The 24,947-nt window shown below is 43.0% G+C and overlaps 1 protein-coding gene and 1 long non-coding RNA gene across 2 annotated transcripts in view; one reads left to right on the top strand and one right to left on the bottom strand.

The window, feature by feature from the left end:
- Positions 1–24,947, bottom strand: part of NWD1 (NACHT and WD repeat domain containing 1) — a 337,845-nt gene that overhangs the window by 43,125 nt on the left and 269,773 nt on the right. Inside the window, exon 18 of the mRNA XM_069649205.1 lies at positions 17,821–17,926. Within this exon, the coding sequence (XP_069505306.1) occupies positions 17,821–17,926 (106 nt within the window). The remainder of the gene's footprint in view (positions 1–17,820; positions 17,927–24,947) is intronic.
- LOC138571612 (uncharacterized) lies at positions 10,013–11,070 on the top strand. The gene is made up of 3 exons (XR_011303892.1): positions 10,013–10,096; positions 10,425–10,536; positions 10,908–11,070. It is a non-coding gene; the product is annotated as an uncharacterized lncRNA (long non-coding RNA).

Raw genomic sequence — 24,947 nt, 5'->3', positions numbered from 1 at the left:
TGTCAAAATCCAATTTGGGAATTACTGAGTAATCGTTTCTACTCAACCCATTTATTCATCTTCGTTAATATAAGTGAAGTGAAGATTTTACAAATAGGGTCTATCACTGCTACCAGCCTACAATTTTGAGGAGCAGTCCTCAAGTCTTATTTAAAAATGGGCTAAAATATGGGCCTCCTCCAGCTTTCAGGTATTACAACATATTCTACTATCTGTGAAAACATATTGTAAAGTATTTGTGCCCTCAGCTCAGAGTTCTTTTAATGACAATATTGGCTATAATTTCAGAGCCCGAAGCTCTTGACAAGTTAAGTTTCAAAATTACCTGGTTTTATGTCCTCCAACTCAAATTCCAAATCAAGTTTGTGGCTCATGCCATCTTTTATACAGATTGCATCGCTGTTGTTTATCATCCTTCCTCTCTTACCACCACCATCCTCGAGAGGGGTGAAGCTTAATTTCTTAATATGCATGACCCATTTATCCTCTGATATGGGCTTCACTTTGTGATTGTTGTCCTGGGCCAGATGTGTCCGATACATGTACCAACATTTCTTATTGTAACCCGATTGTTATATGCCAAAAATGTACATGCAATTAGCATTATTTAGATCTAATGTATATGCTTTAAGCCAATTTTTATATTTGAATCGCAAGTGCACACTCATTTGTATTTGTCATATCGTGGCAGGAATGGCGGGTGTGGAATCGCTGGCGCGGAATCGCTGGTGTTACACAGTCCGCCATAGCACTTCCGGCACGGCTTCTCTCTGCACCGTTCTAGATGTTGCACGCGTACGTAGCCGGAAGTATAAATTCCATCACTTCCTGGTTACATACGCGTTGCAACATTTCCGGGTTTCTTCCTGTGTTGCTGCCGCTCCCACTGTGTTCTCGCTTCCTCTCCTTGTTTGCTTGTTTGCTACCCCGTTTCTTGGGAGTTCAGTATCCTTGCTCTTGCTAGCCCTAGTATATTCTGCCTTTCCCTCTCCTCCCTGCTTTCTCTCCTCCTCTCTCTAATCCTTTTTTTTCTTTTCTCCCTCTTTCTTCTCATTCGGTCCCTACTTTTCTCTTCTCGTCTTCTTCCCTTTTTCCTCCTTTGGTTTCTTCTTTCCTGTTTACATTGGATGCGCTGTGTACCCAACCTTGGCCTGCTGTTTGGATTGCCTTCGTCTTGCCTCCTTACCTGTTTTGATCTGCTGCGTACCCGACCTTGGCTTGCTGTTTGGACTGCCTTCGTCTTGCCTCCTTACCTGTTGGATCTGCTGTGTACCCCGATCCTTGCCTGTTTCCTGGACTGCCTTAGCCTTCTCCTCTAACCTCCTGGACCTTGTTGTTACTCACTACTGCCTACTCCTGGAGTTACTTCGTCCAGCCCTGGTGCGTTCTTAACCAGCTTACCACGTCTCATCTATCTGAAGGAAGTCTCTTAGGGTTTTTTTGTGCCTCTGGCTTTTTCCCCTTGTTTGTCGCTCTCGGTGGGGTTACCCCCGTTGCACCTATTTTAAGTGGCACAGTGGCATCCTATCGAGGGAGAGACCTTCAAGACACAAGGAAGGAAAACCTAAGAAGAAAGAGGAAGGTGAGGAGTTGGGGGAAGGGAGAGAGTCTACTTTATCGTCTGAAGAAGAGGACATTACTGAAGTTAGTGACAGTATTTTTCCATCTAAGATGAAAGGATTTTTTAATTTTGTGCAATACAGAGAAGTTCCTTTTTTATATTAATGTCAAATGGGCACTCAGAATGGCCAATATTAGTCCTATACAAAATGTGCTGTCCAATAGTGTAAATTACTTTGCTTAAAATAATCTCTAAATCGACACCTTGACCATGATTTAGCACCCGTATTACATCCTCTCAATTACACAAAACAGTATTAAACCTCTCCCCATTTACTTCTGTCCATCTCAATCTATTCCCCTGCGGGTTAACCCTAATATCAAGGTTAAGAGCACAATACGTCTTTATTCTGCCCACATCTAAAGTAAGAAAAGGGGCAGCCTGATCACTTAAATCAGTATCATATACCTCAAAATTCTTGATCAGCTTCCGAACATCCTGATCCACAAAATAAATGGTCAATCCTGGAAGATACAGTCTCTCTGGACCAAGTGTCATATCTGTGTTGTCCCTTAGCAAGGATTTTTAAAATCAAGTTCATGTCCCTGCATAAAATCTACCCAGAGCCGCCCATGAATGCACTGCTGCTTGCTATAGAATTCTGTGGTGTGTTTGGATTTATCCTGCACCCCCCCAATTGACATCAATCGCATAAGCAAGGCTGAAATAGGAGTGAAAGTCGCCAGCGATAATGACTCTGGCCTTAGGGTATTGTGAGTTCCACTGAGCGACAACCCTTTCAATTAATGAATGCAGTGTGCGGGTACATCTACCACCGGTGGGAGTCATATAGATAAATTAATAAGATCTTCTTGTCACTCAGGGAGTGCCATTACTTTGGCACATATTAAGTTTCAAGAAAGAGGGCAACTTTTATATTCCACCATATTTATGTGGGATTTTGCTCCATTATAAAGCCTTCCAGAGGGGTGACGCCTTTTCCCACAGAAGGCAGCACGCCATATGATTTTATAGCCATCCATCATCATATTCTCGTAACATACGATATCCCCTAGTATTCCATGTAAACAAACAACAAGTATCTATTGAGACATTACGTCAACACTTTTGATTCGGCACCCAGACAGGATGCCCGCATACACATTTCGGCCTTCGTGTCTAAGAATTTCTTTTGCTGGGCAAATATTAAACGAAGTCTTTCTGTGCTCAAATGACTCTGATTGTGTGTTCTGTTAGTCCGCTCGTGTGCAATTTCTGATGTACATTTACCCACCGGATGCTTGAACCAAACACAGTTTTAACAACAGTGTGTGCAAGGGTGATGAGCAATTCCACAACAATAGGGGATACACATTTTTCCAATGCTCAATTTGTCTCGCTATACAGATCTGGCAACTCGACACTCTCAATGCCAGATGTTTTAATGGAACATTGTTGTGTGAAATAATGTAGCATTTGTGAGAAATGTACTCAATTTAGAAATGGGCTATCCGCTGTAGTAAACAGTTCAACTAGTTTTACCTATTTCCCCAACACAGGGCTCTTTACCAGTGGTCTTGATTGGTCTCGACTGCTGTTGCAAGGTTTTCCTGTATCTGCCCAAATAAAGTCACGAGGTAGGGCCAGGTTTTTAATACTATGAGACATGCCTGTGATTCCATTCCCCCAAAAAATGGCCTTTTAGGTGCCCTATTTGAATCAAACGTCAGTGGTGGTGGAATATGCAAGTTCTTGTTATTCTCTGGGGGTCCTATGCCCACACTGGGGCCATGATCTTTCCTTTCTATATGCAGCCAAGTATCCCGTGGGCCAAGTGGCCTTCTAACCATCTGCGTTTTACATACACCTTCACTGCCAAGTTTGGCTGTTTGCTCAAGATCAAATCTGTTTTCAACATACACAGAGATCACATCTTATTTATTGATAAAATCGATGACACAGTAGAAACAGGGCTAGGATATTGATCTAAATCTATATGTTCAGTGCTATGCTGAAATGTGTTAGTGAAATAAGTGTATAGGTTGTCCCAGTCCAAGTCCCCATCTCGTCCTGTATTTCCTTTAATGCAGTGAGCTAATATGACATCAATCACCCTTGCAAGAATTTTACTAAATCCATGCTGTTCTTTCACCAGTGACAAGCGCAGACCAAATATGACGTCCACAGTCACTGCTATTGCATTTAGACTGGGTGGAAGTTCTTACATTGTCACTAGTGCTAACACTGGTCTCCGTCTCACGCAATGAGTCTTACAGCTCCGTATCTATCCGCTCTAGATCCGGAGAGGCAGACAGATTTGTGCCGAAGATATTATCGCAATGTCATTATTCAAATATGTGCCCCAGGCTGCGGTAGGCCAAGTGACTCACGTTGCAACTTCAAACATAGGTTAAGCAATGAATTGTAGTCTACCACCGGCGAAGGTGGATTATCAGTAGGGACAGGTGCAACCTCCCCTGCTAATTTTCTTTATCGCCTAACAAAACCGTTGGCGTTTGCATGGGAAGTAAAACCATGATCTTAGATTGCTCTAAGTTCGGGACATCTTTTTTCGTATAAGGTGTGATCTCTGCGCTCATTGATTAATCCGTAACCTGACTCCTGTTGCGTTTTTCGTGGAACGCCTCATTTTACTCCGTAGTTGATCATTGCGGGGCTTGGCAGGCATGATGAATGAATTAATGTATCTGAATTCTGAGGAACCTCAACAGCCACGTTGAAGGGATGGAGCCAGTGCTTTAAGTGGGCCGGGGCCTGCCGGGGCCGGGCCCCGCCAGTCTCCAAAAAGTGGGGCTGAGCCGGGGCCCTGCCGGGGCCCCCCGTCCCACCACGCCATGGCAGGACGTATTATCCCGTCACGGCCGCAGCCGCGACGGGAGATGTGCCTGCCAGTGTAACGTTAGGCAAGTGGACAGAAGTGCCAGCCAGCCACAGCGTTGCTGAGGCTGGCTGGCACTTCTGTCAGGCACTTCTGTCAGTCACTGTAACTTCCCTGATGACCCCCCATCTGAGGGGTCATCAGGGAAGTAACAGTTCCTTTGTTTGCCCTCACCAGGTCACTGACCCTCTGTGAACCTGCAGGCTCCATGATCTAATATGTAGATTATATCACGGAGCCCGCCGGTTCCTAGAGGGTGAAAGACGCCTCAGGCTCTGTGATCTCTGCTCAGAGCAGCGATCACTGAGCCCGAGGTGCCTGTCTCCTTTGGCAAATCTTTATAAAAGATGCCTTGAAATGTGTACATTTCAAGCCATCTTTTATAAACGTAGAAATATTTCTACGTTTATAACAGACGGCTTGAAACGTACACAATTCAAGGCATTTTTTATAAAGCTTTGTGGACGGACAAAACCACCTTGGGTTTTGTCCGTCCTCAACGCTTTATAAAAGATGGCTTGTACGTTTCAAGCCGTCTTTTATGAACATAGAAATATGTTACAAATGTCTATGTTTATAAAAGGTGGCTTGAAAAGTACACAAACCATAGTAAGGTAAGCACACAAGTGTGCGTAACTTACTATGATTTGTACACGTTCAAGCCACCTTTTATAAACATAGAAATATGTAACATTGCTACGTTTATAAAAGAAGGCTTGAAAAATACACAAACCATACTAGTACGCATACAAATATATAAATGCTCTACTACATTTATATATTTGTTTGCGCACCCTACTATGATTTGTGCACTTTTAGGCCACGCCCACAGCGGATGCCACGCCCCCAAACGAGCCCCCCCCCCTCAATTTCTTACCCCACTTAAAGCACTGGATGGAGCAATACAGAATTCACTACTAGAATCTATCGTGCCACACTAATCCACTGGACAGTAGTGTGGCTCTTTTCAAAACAGTGGTGCAAGGCACCTTCTAAATTCACAAAGCCCAGAGACTTATAACAGGTAACACCTCCACACTGCCTTAATGACAACAATCAATCAGGCCTGTCATCCCTTAAGCTGACGACTATACTGGTCACTTCAACTGTGCTTTGTATGTCCAGCAGAATGCCAGAAACAATGCAAACCGCAATTAGCTCAACTCACGCTCCACATGGGAATGAGGGAATGGAGGCTCTTATCCGCCCACTCTCTAAATCAATAGGGCGGGAAAAATAAGCTGCAGGCACTGGCAAAAAGGCCTCAGATATGCAAGAACCTAGGGCCTAAGGATGGAGCCACTAGAGGAGCTAGTGTGGTATGGGCAATGCCTGGGAACTCCCAGTGAACCCGCACACAGTGACCCAGCTTCCCTAACCGCCTCTCCCCTCAATCCCTATCCACTGGGCCGCAGCCCCATCACCAGCACAGGCACCGGCGTAGCTCAGGCAGATAGCTACCCATCCGGAGCTTATTCATAACTCGGCACTCTACGGTACGCTCTGCTTGGTCCCTGCTTTCCGGTTCAGGGCTCCAAGTAATCTCCACACACAACGACATGAAGTAGGAGGAAGGACTGTAGAGGATACTATCTGCTATGTTAAACATAGCTCGTATCGCGTAGCTCGTATCAGAACTGTGTCAAGTCGCACCTTCACCAGCTGTGGCCGCCTCCGACACTCTAAGTGTATAACGAGAGGTGGTTTCCTTGAGTATCAGTTGGGATATGCAGTCGCTATGTGTTTACTTATTTTCTTTTCTTTATTTGGGTGTATTTTGTTCTTTCATATAAGGGAAATCGGTTGTACTGAGTGGCCTTCCTAATTGCTGGGTGAAGTGGATTTATCTGCAGAAACTACATGGAAACTATTCTCTGGACATAGCTCAGCTGGGGGAAGGGAAGCCATGTTGTGCAAACTAACAAAGTGATTGAGCTCAGTAGCTGCACTAAGACTACGGTTCAAAGGTGAAGGAGTGGTTAGTTCATTTCACATTTCACAACCAGCCACAATAGGCAACACAGTGGGGACTGTCAAGCTAGTAAAACCCTGCACCAGACCTCGGTTATATGCTGGTTGATTGTTATTGTTGACAAAGTCAATTCATAGCCCCTCAATTGTGTTCAGTGTGGCATGGCCAGGCCACATGATAATAAGAGGAAACATGGTCAGAGCCCAGTGGAGGTTGTATGCAGGAAATAGTATTTCTACTGCATGAATCGGAATTTGTGCCGAAGAGATTCGGAGTAGCACTAATGTTGAGATCCAGGTCAAAAGTACCCAAGGAACCAACAACCACTTCTAGTGGCATAAAAGTAACAAAGTTAGTCAAAACCTCTTTCTGGAGGCTGTAGCACAAGTTCAACAATGAGTTTTTATCAATTAACGGCATATTTGAAATGTCCAAATTGTTCTCTGTAGGTATGTACTTTGAGATAGCACTGGCAGCCTGGTTAGCAAAGTAATCAATTATTTTGTCTTTCACCTTCAATGTTTCAGGATTAAGTGATGTGGATAGATTATCATTGGCCACTGCAGCACGCCCCATGTCAGAATAAAGTTTAATGTGTATGTTATATGCAATAGTTAGTACTGGGAAAAGAAGGACGGATAACTATACCGTAGTATCAGAGTAGGGTACACTTCCTACCTTGACACAGAGTTTCTCTTTAACTGTGTCGCAGGATCCTCTCTGGATGAAGAAGCCTGCTCCAAAACACTGCAGGAGGATAATACCTCTTTGGCTAGCTGTCCTGCTGACTGCGATTGCACTTGGCGGTGCACTACGCTCCGGGCGCGCACACCATTTTTCAAGCACCAGGTACGATTGGTGAATCAAACAACCAATACACAAAGCGAAGAAGCAAGGCACAGGTGGGAGGAACGGCGGCTCGGAGGAGTACCAAATGCTGGCAAATACTGCCAACTGCGATTTCACTTGACGCTCCTTCTACTGCACTTTAGAGACCCTTTGGCTCACTTCTCTCAAGTAGTTCCTAATGAAAGTGTTCTCCCCTGTTGATATCACCCATGGTGTCATTGTGTATCTCATTTTGAATCCCTTCTGTGATAAGATGTTTGAGCTGATGGGCTTTGCAACGGACAGCAGGGGGAGGTACAGAGTTAAGATGCTGTTGCTTTCCATATCCACTGAATTTCAAGAGTTTTGTTGCGATAAATCAGATCACTTTGACTCTCTCTTAACTAAAGTTTTTTTCACTGAATTGCAAGGATTTTGTTATATTGAAGTTTCTTCAGGACCAACTAGCCACAGCCCTTAGTTGTGGCCAATTTACATGTTACACCTATGATTTTAAAAGAGCGAAGACAATTGGCCATAGCCATGGCTATGGCCGTGGCCACGACCTGGGCTGTGCCCATTGTCCATGTTGCCCTAAATATAAAAAAAACACAGGGGGATTTAGCCAGTGGCCTCAGGTGTGCAGGTTTAAAAGGCTATTGCCAAGTCCCAGTGGTCCATAGGCTATGGGTTCCACCCTCCCCGCTTTTTATTCTAGCAATAATTTCTCACCCTAACAACAACTCTTGCTGCTGTCCTCTTTTCTTGAAGAAGTCATTCCTGATAATCATTCCCGCAGTAATACAGAGTATGCTAATTCCTGCAGTCACCTTTAACTGTTTGGTTCATGTGATGCATTTTCTTTTCCTAGCGTGTCTTGCAACGGTACAATGGAAATTTCGAAAGATTCCCACCAGATTCCTCCAATAAGCAGAAAATGTTCTCCCCACAAATCGGCTCGCCAACCCAACCTAAACTCCCCCACTGGACATGTGGTCCTCTTTCCCCAGCCCACCTGTAGCCATATGTTAATGCACCCATTTTCCTCCTCCACGTATCATTGAGCACTTTTCATTTTCAGCTTCCCCTGGTATTACTGCGGGAATTGCTTGCATCAGGCAAGAACAAAATGATGGCCTACCAGCCACTCTGCCATTAAGCACCATGCAAGATCTATACACGTTTTTCAGAAGCAGGAGGCACACTCTTCTCCATATATTGTAAATACTACAGGACCAATTTATGCCAAGCCACCGAAAGACGCATCTCTATCATTTTGTGCCCATGATGTTTCTTATTTGATGCAAATCCATCTAGCGGTTTTTGCGCTACAGGTGTTCAATTGAATCACCTTTTATCTGTGGTAAAATGAATGGGACTAGGCTGAAAACAAACATTTTTGTCTTTCTTTTTTCATTTAAGGTTTATTGAGTCATTCACAACAACGTTACCGTCACCATAGCGTAGGTGCCAATACAGTCCATGGTTACAATAAAAAAAATTCCATTGATACGGTGACAGCAGACATTGGCTTTGGCTTGTATGACGTTGTGTTGTATCTGACCGGTTTCAAAACATTTTAATCACAACAAATACTATCGATAATCACTTATTCTTTAAGAGCTCCAAGAAAGGGAAAGTACAATAAAAAATAATAATAAAATATAGACAAAATAATACAAAACAAAACAGTTTGTGTGGCCATCCCACATATTGTTGGTGAGTATTTGGTGAGAAATGACTTATGTGCCTGGTCCTTTCTGAAGGCCTAAGCAAGACAGGATATTCTTTCTGCTCGCTACATTAATGAGAAGGAGGACATCGCGTGGGGTTTGGGGTGGGTACCAGGATTATCAGAGGCATTCACAAACGTGATTAGAGGGGCCCCAATACATCAACCATGTTGTCATTGTTCCCAGCATTGCTGCTTTAATTTTGGACATAGCAGCTACATACCATATTCTGGCCCACCATTCTTTTATACCTAGCTTGTTTCATGACTTCCAGTACTGTGCAATTATCAGACGCGATGCTACTAGGAAGAAGGCAATTCATCTGGAGCTTCTGGCTGTTAGTTTGTAATGCCCCTGTGTGTCTTCGTTTCCCAGAAGTAAAACCAGTGTATCCATTTCCAGTTCAAACCCACATATTTCTCCCATCTGGGTGACTACTGTCTGCCAACATGTTTGCACTTGGGGGCATTCCCACACATGTGGAAAAATGAGCCTGAGGCTGCATTGCACTGCAAGCAGGTGGGGGGAGGGTCGGAGTAATTTTGTGCATACCCAGTGGAGTGAGATACCAGGGGAATATTAGTTTAAAGCTATTTTCCCTGAAGTGGATTGTTCGAGACGTCTTTTTGGGTCACCAAGAAACCAATCCTCAGTGGTCTCTTGTTTCCCTAGGGGTGCTACTCGTGGTTGGGTAGACACGTTGCCATGGACGCAGGTCCTTTTTTAAAACCCTGACATTTTTCCATAAACTGCTCGTTTATGCCGTAATTCATTTCATCCAGATGGGTTAAATTAATCAAAATGAACAAGCGGCCGAGTCTGCATCCGAACAGTAAATACAATTTGCCAAATGCTGAAACGCTTATACTAATAATCACCTTGACAACTCTCTGTCACGTGCAGAGAGGGCTAAGCCCCTGTATCCTATCAGACGGAGGCATGCAACTCGAGTACAGATCAGAACGCACTGTGGCAACCAATAGCTCATAACTTTACACTACAGAGCGAAACTAAGTCGGTGTTTTCGCTGTATCTTCCAGCACTTACTACAACACAACGTTCCGAAGGAGAGAAGTCGTACCGAGGACAAACACGAAACCAAGGTATTTAGTAGGGAAACATGTTGCGGGCTCCCGCACCGAACGCCAAATGACAGGCATATTTTAATATGCACACATTTTAGCTTTTAGGCAATTTGGAAATCCAATTTACCATACCTTGGAAGATTATGCAGAAAACGATAAAAAGGTCACTGCTAAGAACACAAACAAATAAAGTCGTGTGTCTACCGTGAAAACATAGTGGGCTGGAATATCTTAGGCCAAATTATTGCCAATATGTAATGTGATGATTTACATATTAAAAATGTGAAGACATGGACATTAGGGCTCACCCATATAACGAATTATAAAAATCATTTTTTTAAATTAGGTTTACTTTCAACAATACCGCTGCATTTTATACAATTGGGTTGGATGTGGATGCATCGGTATCAATGGGCGCACCGTACCAATGGATATATTGAACTTCCTTCAAACACCAGGTATGAAACTATACAATACACAAAACTTTAAAACTATTGCATGAGCTGTTTAAGTGATTACTTGTGGCTAGTAACAGATTCTAAAGTGAGCATTTGTTTGCTGCTCATAGATTAAAAAGTTGAGTACTGGCTGGCTTCCTCTATCCTGTGCGTTATACTTTTCGCACCAACGAGGAGTCCTACCGGTCTTTTGTCCTTCGTCTTTACCCACCAAATAATTGGGAAAGTCTTTTCCAGGACAATTGAAATGAGTACAGTCAAATAGAAAAATTGTATGCAATTTTTCAAAGCATTCCTGTATCTGAGTGTAAACATACATAAATCTTTTTTCACCTTTTTTAATTTTTATTTTTCTGTCTGCTTCCCCCTAGTGGTAAATTCGCCCTGAGGAAAGCTATTGACATCAAGCCCTACAGATGGCTTGCCGAAAACGTATCTGGTTGTTCATAGACTTGACTTAAAGAAACTTCTAGAACACTAAAACCCTAAATGACTATGATGTCGTCACTTACGTATACGTAGGCAGACCTGTAACTGGAAGTTTTTGCATACATTTTCTGTATTTATTGATTTTTTTGTTCTTATGTTCTTGGAAACTAATGTAAAATTGTTCGTTTGTTCTGTGATAACAAATTTAGTTTTTCTATTTATCTACATTTTGCCAATAATAATTGTTTTTTGTTGTGTTTGACAACTGTCTCATGCTTCACACATTTTGTGTTTTATAAATACATTTCCCAAACAAAAACATTTTAGAGTACTGGGAAAAAATGTCTATACATTTTTTTTTCAACACTTAGATTTATACTCAGACTCACAAGGAAAAATAGTGTGAGGACATCCGTTACTTGGATACCCTATTAAAAGGACTAGGATTGGTTCTTCTATCTTTAAAAATCGTATTAATGCAGCTCTTTGGAATTCTTTGTATTCGACTCGTGGTTGGGTGGCCCAGTGCTATAGCTGCAGATGCTCAAACCTATCTCTTTCCCCCACCATGTAGGTCTGTCTGCATTCCTCAAACGTAAGTGGATGGTTGCCCCGATACAACAGGCCCCGTGTATGAAGGCCCCTTTCTTTCCAGCCGGTGAATCTTCCCTTGGCTAAACACACGGGAAATTCCCTATTACCCTGCAGTCCTGTCTTTGGCAAAGGAAATGTTGTCACCTTATATTTTCGCTGACCTTTGTCACAGTATTCCAATGTGGCATTAGAAGTTGGAAGACCCCGCATCCCGATCTTGCGAATCTTGGGGGAGACCCAACATGCCTCATGTAGAGGGGCTCTTGTGACCTCTTGCTCAATGTCTATCCAATGTTTAGTTTCTTGTGTTTGGGACACATTGTGGCGCTCCAGAACCGGTGCTCTCTGAGCCGCGTATAGAGAGCTTTCAATATCCAGCACTGCTAGCCCCCTGCTATTTTAGGTGCCATCAACGTATATGTCTGGCTACTCTCGGCCTTTTCCAGGACCATATAAAGCTAAATATCTGCGATTGCAAATCTTTCAGGGGCGTTTTTGGTATCCAAATTGACCATGCCTGGAAGACATATAGTAAGCGTGGTAATAGAGTCATCTTGACTGCTGTCATCTTCCCAGATTTCCGAAACCACCCCACCTTACAAAATCTTGTTTGATTCTAACAAACAATGGGATGATATTAGCCTTATAAAGGTCGATATATTTCACCGTCAGGTACACCCCTAGGTATTTGAAGGTTTGTGGGGCCCATGAGAAGGGGAGATCTCTCTTCAGTTGCGCTACTGTTTCTGCTGGCGCTGTAATGTTGAGAATAGTTGATTTTGTTAGGTTAATCTTAAAGCCTGAGACCTTGTGGAAGCGTTCCAGAAGCGTGATGATATGTGGCAGCGTGGGTCTAGAGCCCTGCATATATAAAAAAGGAGCTAATCCGCATATAGGGCCAGCTTGTGGTGGTGGCCCGCTATTTCAAACCCTTTAATGCCTCCCGATGAATGCACCAAACAAGCCAAGGGTTCCATTGAGAGAGGGAATAATAATGGGGACAACGGGCACCCTTGGCGATTACCTCTATATAAGTGCACTGGATTGGAGAGAATCCCGTTTCCTTTAATCTTCGTAGATGGTAATACAAAGTTGGCCACTAGCAATGTGTGGAAATGCTGGCCTAACCCGAACCCCTTCAGGACCTTGGATAGATATGACCAATCAACTCGGTTGAATGATTTCTCAGCATCAATTGAAAGCAAAGCCATTGCTCGCTTGTGTTGTTGCACCCAGGCCGAAATGCCTATTGTACGCCGGATGTTGTCATGCGTTTGGCGCCCGGGCATAAACCCTGTTTGATCTGCCAACACCAGTTTCAGTAGGATCTGGGCCAATCTTGTGGCCAGTGCTTTTGAATAGATTCGAGAATCGTAGTTGAGCACAGTGATCAGACAGAAGGATGAGCACAGGGTAGAGTCTTTATCTGGTTTAGTAAGCAAAGTCAGGAGCGATTCCTTCATAGTAGGTGGGATCGTACCCGTCTCCGAAAAGGAATGAAACAAAGTTGCCATAAAAGGGAGAGGACTGCTGAGACTTTTTTTAAAAAGCCGGCTGTGTAGCTGTCGGGACCGGGTGCCTTATTGCCTTGGCAGGAACGGATGGAATGTGCTATTTCTTCTGTTGAAATCGGTGCGTCCAGACCTTGCCTTTGTTCGACCGTGACTTGGGGGAGCTGAGCCTCAAGAAAGAAGGCCTCCTGTTGTGGGCTCGCGGATGGGTTCGCTGTGAATAGCTCAGAGTCGTATTTTCTCAGATTCGTTAGTATGAAGCTGACCGCTACTGTCTTGCAGGGCCCCTATTACAGTACTATTACGCTGTGCTTGACGTTTGTAGGCTAGCATTCGGGACGCTTTATTGGAGGTGCTAAAGTAAAAGAGCTTTGTACGGAGCGGTTTATGCAAGATATGCCCCACCCACAATGCCTTCAACTCTGCTCTGGCTACCTGGAGCTGTCGATATGTTTTCCAGGCCCATCACTCTTGTATTGAGATTCCCATTTGATCACCTTTTCCTCAGCCTGAACCATCTGGGTGGATAGTAGCTTTTTACTGGCTGTGGCTATACTGTTCAATTTTACCCCTTAAGGTGGGCTTGAGAGCCTCCCACACTCCTGAAATGGGAACTTCCCCTGTGAGGTTTTCTTGAAAGTACTGTGTGATTTGTGTAGTAATATCAGAACATATGACTGGGTCTGTAAGTATTGAGTCATTCAGTCTCCACCCCATGGACTTCCTACCTCCCAGGCTGTATCTTTCTAAATGTACTCTGATAGGGGAATGATCAGATACTAAAGCTACTTCTATAGTGGCTACTGAGATCCCGGGCAATAGGGATTGAGATACCAGGAAATAATAAACTCTGGAATAGGTGCGATGCACATGCGAGAAATGGGAATAGTCCCGATGTTGAGGGTGAAGGTTCCCCCATGCATCGACCAGGTTCAAGTCGGCCATTGCCCGTTTGAGGGGGGCCGCTCTCGCTGACTCAGCTAAGGACTCTGGGCCCGACCTACCCATACACCCATCAAGTACCTAGTTGAAGTCACCTCTCATTTCCAGCTCCCCTTGTTGGAGTTGTGCTATTTGAGGAAAGAAGTCAGCATAGAACTGAGCTTGTTGTTGATTGGGGCCATACACTGATACTACTGTAAGGTCTTTTCCCGCTATGTGCAAAACAACCCCAATATATCTGCCCATGGCATCCTTTACCACTTTCACACGTTCAAAATGTAGGGATTTCACTATTAATATAGCCTCCCCGGCTTTCTTGGTAGCTGAGGAAGCAGAGGACTGATCTGCGAACCAGCGTGATCTCAAACCGAATCTCATCTCGGCTCAGAAAATGAGTCTCTTGAAGAAGAGCAATGTCTGTCCTGAGCTCTAATAATTTCGAGAGGACTCCTTTCCTTTTCCTCTGTGAGGTAAGCCCTTGGACATTTATGGATACAATTTTTATATCAGCCATGGTTTATAACCATACCAGGTATGTCTAGCAATCTGTTCCAACTATTGGGGGTTGTTAGCGCAGACAAAAAAGAAAACCAGTGTATTCCTATGGCCCATTATACCAGCTCCGCTCCCTAGAATATTGTACAGTATTCCAACTCTTAGTTAAGTGACACTTCCTGCTATTCATCTGGATGTATGACCACACAACATAAAAGGAAAATAGAATAATAAAAAAAAGATGAAACTAAAATAACCCTGTGTGGGGTCAACATCAAGATCCCTGCTTGAATAAGGGCACGTGTTCCTATTGCCCCTTTGAGTATAAATGGTTGCAAAATAAATCAACCTGCTGCTGCCGTTACAATTATTTCCATTGATATACAGCTCCTTGGTATCATAGTTTCAGAGTACTTGAACCCCCAAAGACAAAGTGTCGCTCCTGAGGGAGCTAAATTGAGTTAGATCAACAAACCCGTTGTTCACTCTGGTGCTTCTTCATCTCTGCTCCTTTCTCTTTTGTCTATTGAAGGTCTCCTGCCTTCATTGACTTTGATTGTGACCATGGAGGTGCTGAGGCTTCTGAGGCCAGTTCTTCTGAAAGATGTATGTCCGCTGCTGGAATCTTCAGGGTTTCTACTGCTGCCTTGAGTGATGTAAACTGGTGTTGTGACCCTTCTATTTGGAACATGATCCGGAATGGATAGCTCCATTTGTAGCAGATCCCCTTTTCCGAGAGCCAAATGGTCAATGGCCCCGTTTGTCTGTGGCGTGGTATTGTTCCCTGGGAGGGATCTTGGAACAGCTGTAAAGTCGATCCTCAGAATAATAGGTCCAGCATTGCTAGAGCCTTTTGAAAAATTAGGTCCTTGGTCTTATAGAGCTCCAGCGTACCCTTCCAGGTTGCGGTCTAGGATGCTTCTTGGCACTCCTCTTATTCGTATATTGTTCCTTCGGGAATGATTTCCGGCATCCTCTTGCTTTTCTTCCACACACGCCAGTATGATTCTAGTGCTGCCACACTTTGTTCGAGTGAATCATGAGATTGTTTTTTTTTCATAGAAGGCAGTTTCCAAGTCGTCTAATTTGGATTCATTTTGTTGTACGGTGTGTGACAGTTCTTGAAAAGAGCTTTTTAGGTCTTTTGCTGTTGATGCCATCTCGTTTTGCAGAGATTGGAATAAGCTCAAGATATCCCCTTCAGTGGTGGGATGGGCTTCCTCTTCCAGCACGGAGCGATAATTCTGGTGGTGCCTACGCGTGTTGGAGCATGTCTCTGATGGAGGCCCCTGTTTTCTCCTTAGTTTTGCCTGTCGTCATCCTGCCCATAAATGAGATTTCCTGGCGGGAGGGTGCACTAAGGCCTTTCCATCTGAGGTGGAGTGGAGGGCTTCTCTGGTACTGTTGACACTTGATTTTTACAGGTGTCGGACTTCCCACTAGGGAGAAGCGCTTAGAATATTTAGCGTGTCTTGGGCTCCGAGGGAGATCCTCTGTGCAGTTTGTCTTTGCTGAGGGTATCCGTTCACTCTCTTATTTTCTTTGGGTTCTGGGCTATTCTCTAATGGACCACTGAAAATGTGGGTCTCACGACCCTCAAGGCTGCCCGAGGGTGAACATATTAAGGCTGTTTAACCTGGATTGCCTGGGGTGGTGCAGATCTTTGTGGTGTGTGGGCTCAGGGACAGTTCTCTGCAAGTTAGCAGAAGGTGCTGCTTTTATCCCGTTTAGGGCCTTTGTGGCTGCTTTACCAGCCCTCCCCGGGCAATTCCTGATGGCTTGGGTGTTGCAGTAACCAGTCCTGGAGGGTTCGGGCTGCCAAGCTTATTTATCCCATTTCCTCGGAAGTCAATATGTGTTGGGCACGCGTTGCAGCCCCAGCGGATCGCTCCTCTCCCGTGACCAGGATGAGGGAGAAGGAGCTCCTCCGCCTTCAAGTGACCAGTGCTCTGCTCGTACCTGCAATCCTGGCCAGGGACGTGGTACGTTTGCCTCCGAATTCTCATAGAGCCCAAATAAATTGCTGGCTTTTCATTTCTGCAAAGTCTCTCTGCCGCACAGCACCTTGGGAGATATGTAACGTTTTTGGGAGCAGGGTGCACACCATTTTCCGTTGAATATTTTAAAAGCCTCTGGACAGATTGACCCCATACCAGTCAAGGAAATTAAGTCAACACTCTGTGCTGAAGTTGTTTCTTATTTTCTTATTTGGTCCAAATCTGCACAATGGTTTTTGCGCTACAGCTGTTACAAAATTGCACTTTTTCTCAATGGGAAAATGAATGGGAGTTTAACCCGAAAAGTGCATTTTATTTGTTTTCTCAATAACTTTTTGTTGTGTCGTACTTTATGTATATGTGTACCTATGCGTATGCAATGTCTCAGGAAGAAAGGGAGATGTGTTGTATTGTGCTTGTGAGTGTAGTTGGATGCTTGTGAAGTCATGTAAGATGTTATTGTGTGGATGAGAGAATGTTGGTGATGAGAGTTCCTAGCCCAGGCAGTTAGAGAGAGCCCTGCCTGGGTGATGGGTGCCAGTGTCTGTTCTGCCTGTCTTAAGTAACTGTTCCTAAGAAGTCAAACTGTTGTAACCTAAGAAGATACTAATAAAGCTAAGCGGAACATACCATGAAGTCTAGGAGGTCACTTAATTTCAATTTTTTCACGAATCCCTCCCAAAATGTGCAGTTTTGGGGGAGTGGGAGGAGGGCGTGGGGGTTGCCGTGAAAAACTTTGTTTGGGAAATTGTCATCCAAATCCATTCTGAGAGTCAAAGGTTATTAGCAATGGATGTTGGGTAAAAGTCTATGTACACAGTTTTCACTTTAACTATCGGGGTATTCTATTCCATATATTTCTGTGGTCTTACTCACATCTGCCCTGTAACTCTATGAAGGAGTTTGTTTTTGCTCCTGATGCTATAGATATTCTGTGTCCCTGCAACTTGTTGAACCGTGGAACCGTGGAAAACAATGTTTAAATGTGTTTAAATGGATTAGTGGATTAGTGTAAATTAACATCAAGGCACAATGGTGGCAAAATACTGGAGCCTGACAAAGTAAGAATGTTTGCATGATTATTCAATTGATGTCATTTTCTTACTATATGGGATTTGTGGTGTCACAAATAGGGTGCAATAAGGAAGTGCTGTACATTTTTTCTATTACTGTTGCATGTTCCCATGCATTGTATTGCACCTATATCTATGCATATATCTATAATAAACAACTGAAGTACACATTTGTATTTAGTATTTTATTTCATTTATAAAGCGCTTTTCGCCAAATCATGCCCATCATCTGCGGTTACTCACCACTCGAAACATCCCAGACTTTAATAGACCGGTCTTTTGCACCTGTGAAGATGTATTTGTCATCTACTGAAAAGCAGGCACACTGGACACCTTGGAAAAAGAATCCCTGTTCAGAATGGAGAAAGTAATGATACTGTCATAGGCGCAATTTTATTGGCAAAGCAGAACTAAAGGTGTTCAGGCGCAAACAAAAATGTGCGGTCCCCATCCCATTAAACTCCCATGCATCTTAAGCTAAACTGTGCCCTAAAACCAAGAGTCTGGGAGTGTTCAAGGAATCGCCTAAATGGAGCTGCAATCTTGCCATCATGTGCCATGGCTATATATATACATGACACCTATAATGTAGCCACACTGGAGACTGAAGTGTGGTTATCAAATCTACTTTACTACCAACTCATGTCTGCCTTAAATAATTTTCTTCCACCCAAGGTTTTAGTTCAGTTCATAAAATGTTTATTCGATTCAATACATACAATTAAATCCAATACATTTTTTAAAAAGACAGAAAAAATGAGTTTACAAAAATATACAAAGATCATTATTTTAAAAAGGTTTACAAATAAATACATAGACACATCTTTCAAAAAGTTTCAAAATATCAGATCTATAGTTTTCGGGTGAGTCCATGTTGTGAGCATGCAGTGCTTTGTCATTTAGAGTTTCAGAAAGCTTGGACCGGATTAGTTTTTTCTTGTTGGCTCAATTACTTGTTTTTTTAGCCCTATTTCTCTAGGAAATGTGTTGTTGATTCATGTTTGTTGGTTTGATTTTGGGACCGAGTGTGTATTAATGATGTCATGGGTGTTAGTCTACATAGTGCATGGTGGGGGCCGCATAGCTTACCATAACTGGCACATTTCTCTGGTTTTTCCATTTTGTGCTGCAATCAAAATGTCCCTTTAACAAAGTTTTCTCTGAATTTCAAAGTTTTTTTTAGCACAACTTAACTATAACATCCCTTTAGCAACATTTTTTACTGAATTTCAAAGGGCATTATTGGAGCAAATTAACCATAGGGTCCCTTCAACACCTTTTTTCACAGGGCAACTGAACCATACCATCCCTTCATCAAGGTTTTTCACTGTAGTTCAACAGTTTCTATAATGGAAGATGTTTCATGATGTTTCAGCACTGTATGTAAGTTATTAATAATTCCTCTTTTAACATATATGAAAGAACTATAACGCTCATTTAACCAAACTGGTGTGTGTCACTTTGAGCAGCACAAGCTTGGGATAAAAGTTCTGGCTGAATTGCCCAGGCCGTGCAGCTTAACCATTACCCCTGCCCCACCAAATCTCCCTCAATAGCCACTGGACCTAACCTGCAACCTTGTCCAGTGTCCACCCCATAATGAGGTCGCTGGCCACTGTCCAAGGCTTGTGGCCATGGAAAAGTGCCCGCAATCCCTGGGGGGCTTCAGCCATATTGTTGGCCCTACCAAAAAATCAACAGAAGAAATTGGGCATAGCAACGTATCCAAAACATGACTGTAACAAATTAATGTCAGTGAATTTCCATGCTTTTTTTTAACTGAAGATGTGTCATTCTATTCTGACAATGTATGCTAGTTATTAAAGATTCTGCTTTAAAATATATGAAACACCTATAAAGTTCAATCAACATATATTTTTCAGCGCACATTGACGTGTGTCACTTTGAGCAATGCATACTGGGGATGCAAGACATGGCTCAAGTGCCTGGGTCATGAGGTTCGGCCATGCCACAGTTCCCACCAAGCCACTCACAATAGCCACTAGACCTAGCCTGCGTCCTGCTGCAGTGTCCAGTATTCCATAATGGGACAGTGGGCCTGTGTCCTTAGCTTGTAACCAAGGCCTGTGGCCTCAAACCTTGGGGCATGGGCTTCAACCATGTTGCCGGCCCTGCAAAGCAAACCACAGTAGTGATTGGGTCTGGCATGTGGCCTGGCCCAGTGGCCACTATACCCCGATTGTGTGACTGTGGGCCAGTGGCAATGACTTGCAGCCATGACAAGTGACCACACTCCCTGGCGCATGAGATTCTGTCATGCTACCTGCCCCACGAACAACCCAAAGTAGACATTGGCCATGGCCTGCACCCTGGCACAGTGGCCACTAAACCCCCAAAATAGGACACTGGGCCAATGTCTGTTGCTTGCAGCAATGGCCGGTGGCCCCAATCCCTGGTTCCTGAGCATCAGGCATGTTGCAGGCCCCACTTAGCATTTCATAGTAGACATTAGACCTTGCTGCAGGCTAGCCCAGTGCCCACTTTAACCCCATAATCTTTCAATAGTGGCTATGCCTCAGGCACCAAAGCGATATCACCATTTTTTGGTACCTACATTTTGGCACTTTTGGAAAAAGAAGACTGGAAGGATTACACCAAATTTGCAAAAGCATGCTTTCGGGACCAGGCTGTCGCTCCCCACACAAGTTTGGTGCACATCCGTCCATCAGTTCGGCTCTAGCCGTGATCACATTTATCTCCCAATTAAGTCTATCTTGATTTCGAAAACTTTGGTCCTACCCACGTTAAATGTGCCTCACCTTGACAAAACCACACCAATCATTCCAAACTCATTCTGAGTTTTGTCTATATTTTATTTTCTAAGTTCCGTTTGGATTCGCCAAACAGCACCAAAGTTAAAAGCATCCCAAAAAGAACTCTTCCTATGGGAAAGCAGCTTAACCATAACTACAGGATTTGTACTGCAGAACTTGTAATGTATACAAATGCATGAATGTCCTTGAACATTTGTCAAGCTTGCGAACATCTCTTGATGTTCGCGAACACCTGAAAAGAAACAACACCCGTTTTTTGACCTTTTCTTGAAATATCCCACACTATCCTCAGCAACCATAACCTCTCCAGAAGTTGTTTACTTTGTAAGACAAGTGTAATGTTGTGTTTTTGAAAGGTTTTCACCGTGCTGGTCACGGACTACAGAGCCATTCACGAATCTAGCATGGCATCTGTTTAGACATTTTTGACGCACCTCACATTGCTCAAATATCAACTCAGCACCTTAACGCGATGTCCGCAAATGTTACGCACCCCCTCTGATTGATCTAGAGGAGTGTGCGAACACCGAAGCAGGAAGTGATTCCATGGACTGAACCGAGAGAACATTAATCTTTTTACCTACTTTATGGGCATTTGTTAAAAACCAGCTGTACAGATTAACAGCACATTTTTAAAAGAAAACTTTCGGGACCAGGCCACCACTTATCATGCAACTTTGGTGCAAATTTGTCCAGCGGTTTGGGTGGTTGCCGTGAGCAAAACTTTTGTCCCATTGAAGTCTATTGGGATTTTGAACATTTTGGAACATCCCCCTCTGTCAGTTTCCCGCCATTGACGAACCTGCACCAAATGTTCCAAAATTATTCATCATCGGCTCTATATTTTTTAAACTTATGAGCTGCCTCAAAAAGTGTGGTTCATGTGGGAAAGCCAATTTAACCATAACTACACAGACTTTGTTTTATATGTATATGCATAAACATACATTTTCTTTTGTTGGATTTGTTTATATCAAACCACAAAAGGATTTCAAGTTGGACCAAACTCTAAACAACAATCTGAGTTTGGTGTAAATCTGCCCAGGGGTGTTTGCTGTAGATTAATGCTTTCTTAAGTGCACCTTGTTGAATGGCTTTACTGTCTTACCATCTCACTTCTTTGTGTTGATGCCTACTTTTTTTCAGGGGTTAACCATAGAGTTACTTAATATATACATGTTTTCAGGGATGAACACATTTTTTGTGGCCACCGTTACTTCCTTTTGTTGCATAAACTTATTTACAGGGCAATCTCTTTTTTTTTCAATTGGCAATATCGAACCTAATGTTCACTTGTGGCCAACCAGATGTATCCTCTGTACTGACCTTGTGGTATGCGTAGCAGCTGTCGCCAACAACCTGTGCTGTTGGTTTGTCAATGTGCAAGCGCCTATCCTGGATTTTGGAGCATCATGGAATGGCACCTGTATGCCTACTTCACCCACAGTTCTGCTTAATCTCTGATCTTGTGCCTCTGCTTTGATGAGATAGAGGAGGCTTCCTGAATTGAAACAGTTTTCCTTCATAGATAATCTGTGTCATTGCGGCTTCACCATGGTCCCTTAAATCCTTGGCTGCATTTAATCAAAATGAATGTACAGGAATCAATCGATCGTTCGCTCAATTTAATCACTACAATGTCATCACACTAAAGAGTGTCAGTCTTTCAGTGGAGAAGTCACTGGACCGAGTTTGCGTTGCAGGTCAAGCATGGAAGTCTTTGCTCTCCTTTGTGTTTTTGCTTTTTCCAGAAACTAAACTAAGGCTAGGCCCCTTTATTGAGCGAACCGTCAGAGCATATCTCTGCAATGGAGTAAGTATGCCCAAATGAGGTATTTTCTGTGTGCCTCATTTGTTTTATAACCTCATTTATACATTGGCCTTCTTTGCACTTCTGTTTTCCATTTTACTACCATAAGTTTGTCAACAATGACATGTGCACTTAGCTGCCAACATTTAGCCAATGTACCGCTCTTGCAATGGATGTAGTTGCTACGCCATTGTTACACTTTGGTGATTTGGGCATGGCAGGAATGCCCTCCCTGGATTTTTTATTCAATTGAATTGATCACAGATCTTTACAACTTCTGAAGTAACAGTGGATACGCGCTTTGTGTCCTCTGGGTGATATTTAATGACAGTCGTCGTCAATGATATTTAATGAAGGTGTCTACCTTTCCCTGCTAGAGAATTCAGGGTCTATTCTTCTGGGTAATATCACTAAGATTTTACAGCCTTTTTTTGACTACTGCACTGTATTTTATTCATAGCACCTAATATCGATCCCTGAATCTCATCCCTCATAATGTTGTTAAGCTGAGGGGACATTTGGTGGATCATGGGTATCCCTTTTCTCCTTCTGTTTTCTCTTCTGTGCTGCCCACGTTCACCGTTACACAGCCAACTCTAGGTTCTGGCACTTCTGTCAGTCATTCGGCTTTCCACCCTCAGATTAGCCTCCTTCTTTACAGGGTGGGAATTCAAAATTGTTATCTTCTGAAGAAGCCTCCACTCTACAAGGTCCCATTTCAGCACTGCTGGGGTCCATCACACAGCCAGGTATTGACTAATTCTAGTAACGCCAATGTACTAGATACTTGGGCCTCATCACGAGTTGGGCTGTAGCCCTTAAATGCGGTGGTAACAGTATTACCGCCACATTTAAGGGCTGGCCCTATCACGAGTTGGGCGCTAAATCATCTGTTTCACCTCCAGCTTTTTTTCTGGAGGTGAAAATCCCTGTTTTCGGCAGTATTACACCCGGCTGTATTATAAAATTCCCCATTGGATCCAATGGACCCAATTAGGAATGGGGATTTACCGTTAAGGCCCAACCTGTGATCCGGTGGTAATACCCCCAGGCCGGTCGGTGCTAGGGCTATTACAGTCGGCGGTATTACAGCCGGGAATACAGCCCAACTCGTGATGAGGCCCACTGTCTGCTCAGCATCATGGGAAGGTTTTATTCCCTCTTTTCCCTCTCAACATGCACCTGGTCCACTACCAATTTTTGCACACACATTTATGCTATCACAATCACCACAATTATAATCCTCCATCCTAAGTCCCCTTGTACCTTTACAACTGTTTGTCTCTTCATCTCTATTCGAATCCCACTTCATTTCTGCTCATAGTTTTCCTTTTTCCAACTTTCACAGACCACGCTCTGGTTTACCCAAATTGGGGGAAAATATGCCATTATCTGGAAAAGCCCCAGCACTGTAACATCACTACTACAGAAATGGGTACGGTACTGATGCTCACAAACATAACATGACATTCAGCAGCAGGGCGTGCCCATACAAAACTCTTACCTTGTCCAAAAACCACACAAAGGTAAGAGACTTGTTTTTTCAAAGATGTCATTTATCTGCCAAATCAAGAGTAAATCTCTGCAACAGGTGTCTTTTTATACATATTTGTGTGAGGTCTTCAATCTGAATTGACTTGGACTCATCACATGAATATTAAAGCCCTAGAGACAGTAAAGGAACTTTTGAAGATTAATAAACAATTTCTTGATTACACCTGGACACATTTAAATCAAACATATTCTTTGAACATCTTTATCCAGGTAGCAAATTAAGCCTCCGTTTGGGGATTTATTGACACAAATACACTACAAGCACATTTGGGGAACATTGAGAACTCAACTACTATAGCTTTTCTGTGAAAACTGTGTTTGCTCAAACCTGGAGACAATATCTGTGCCTTCTTGTAATGAGCAGGTTAAGAGGTACAGGGTAAAGAGACCGGAAAAACTAAAACATTTTATTTGATTCCTTCAGCTAATATCCTTGCTTAAGTATTAAGCAGGCCCGATTGGATTTTGTTAATATTGGTAACGTGAACTCTTATTTGTCTAATAAATTATCAGTTAAACAAGGAAGAAACTGTTTTTCTCAGTGTCTGTATCATAGTGTTGAAAGCAGTTGAGTTGGAGAACCTAGAACTTCTAAAGTAAGTTATTTCTATGAATTATCAGGTGAGCATTTTTTTGGATTATCCTAAGCTTTGAAAAATGAACTTTCTGAAATAGTGAAGACTTTGCCATTTATTTGTAAGGAAAATGTGTACAGAGGTACACATTTCAATGCCATTACTGTATTGAATTTCTTTAATTAATATAAATCAGCTTCTACATCATTCAAACAACATATGGAAAGATTCTCGTAAGGACATATAGCCAAGTATGAGTCCAATTCGTCCGGAGCATGTGTAATGAATATTGATGTTTTGCAATATTTGAGGTTGTAAATCTTAAAAACTTAAATAGGTACTGTTGTGATTTAATATGTGTATATAGAAATGCAGATTGGAGTAAATACATTGTAGAAAGATGTATCTTCAACCACAAAGAAAATGATATTGCACATGTTGTACTGATGAATAGGATGCAGTGCTTTGCTGGGCTTTGTGTAAAGCCACTTGATTTGTTGCAGAACAATAAACTGAAACTGAAGCCTAAAACCAAATGCTGTTCCAAGAAATGTACAACTCACAGGCTTAAAACACTTTAGCTGCAAACCAGTGAGAGAAGGAAACATGCTGCGCACCAAACAAATGCCTAGAGCA

Source organism: Ambystoma mexicanum, chromosome 1p (assembly GCF_040938575.1).
Source record: "Ambystoma mexicanum isolate Mex_15411 chromosome 1p, UKY_AmexF1_1, whole genome shotgun sequence".
NCBI classification, from domain to species: Eukaryota; Metazoa; Chordata; class Amphibia; order Caudata; family Ambystomatidae; genus Ambystoma; species Ambystoma mexicanum.
The sequence above is the reverse complement of the archived record's forward strand: the minus strand, read 5'-3'. Positions and strand labels throughout refer to the sequence as shown.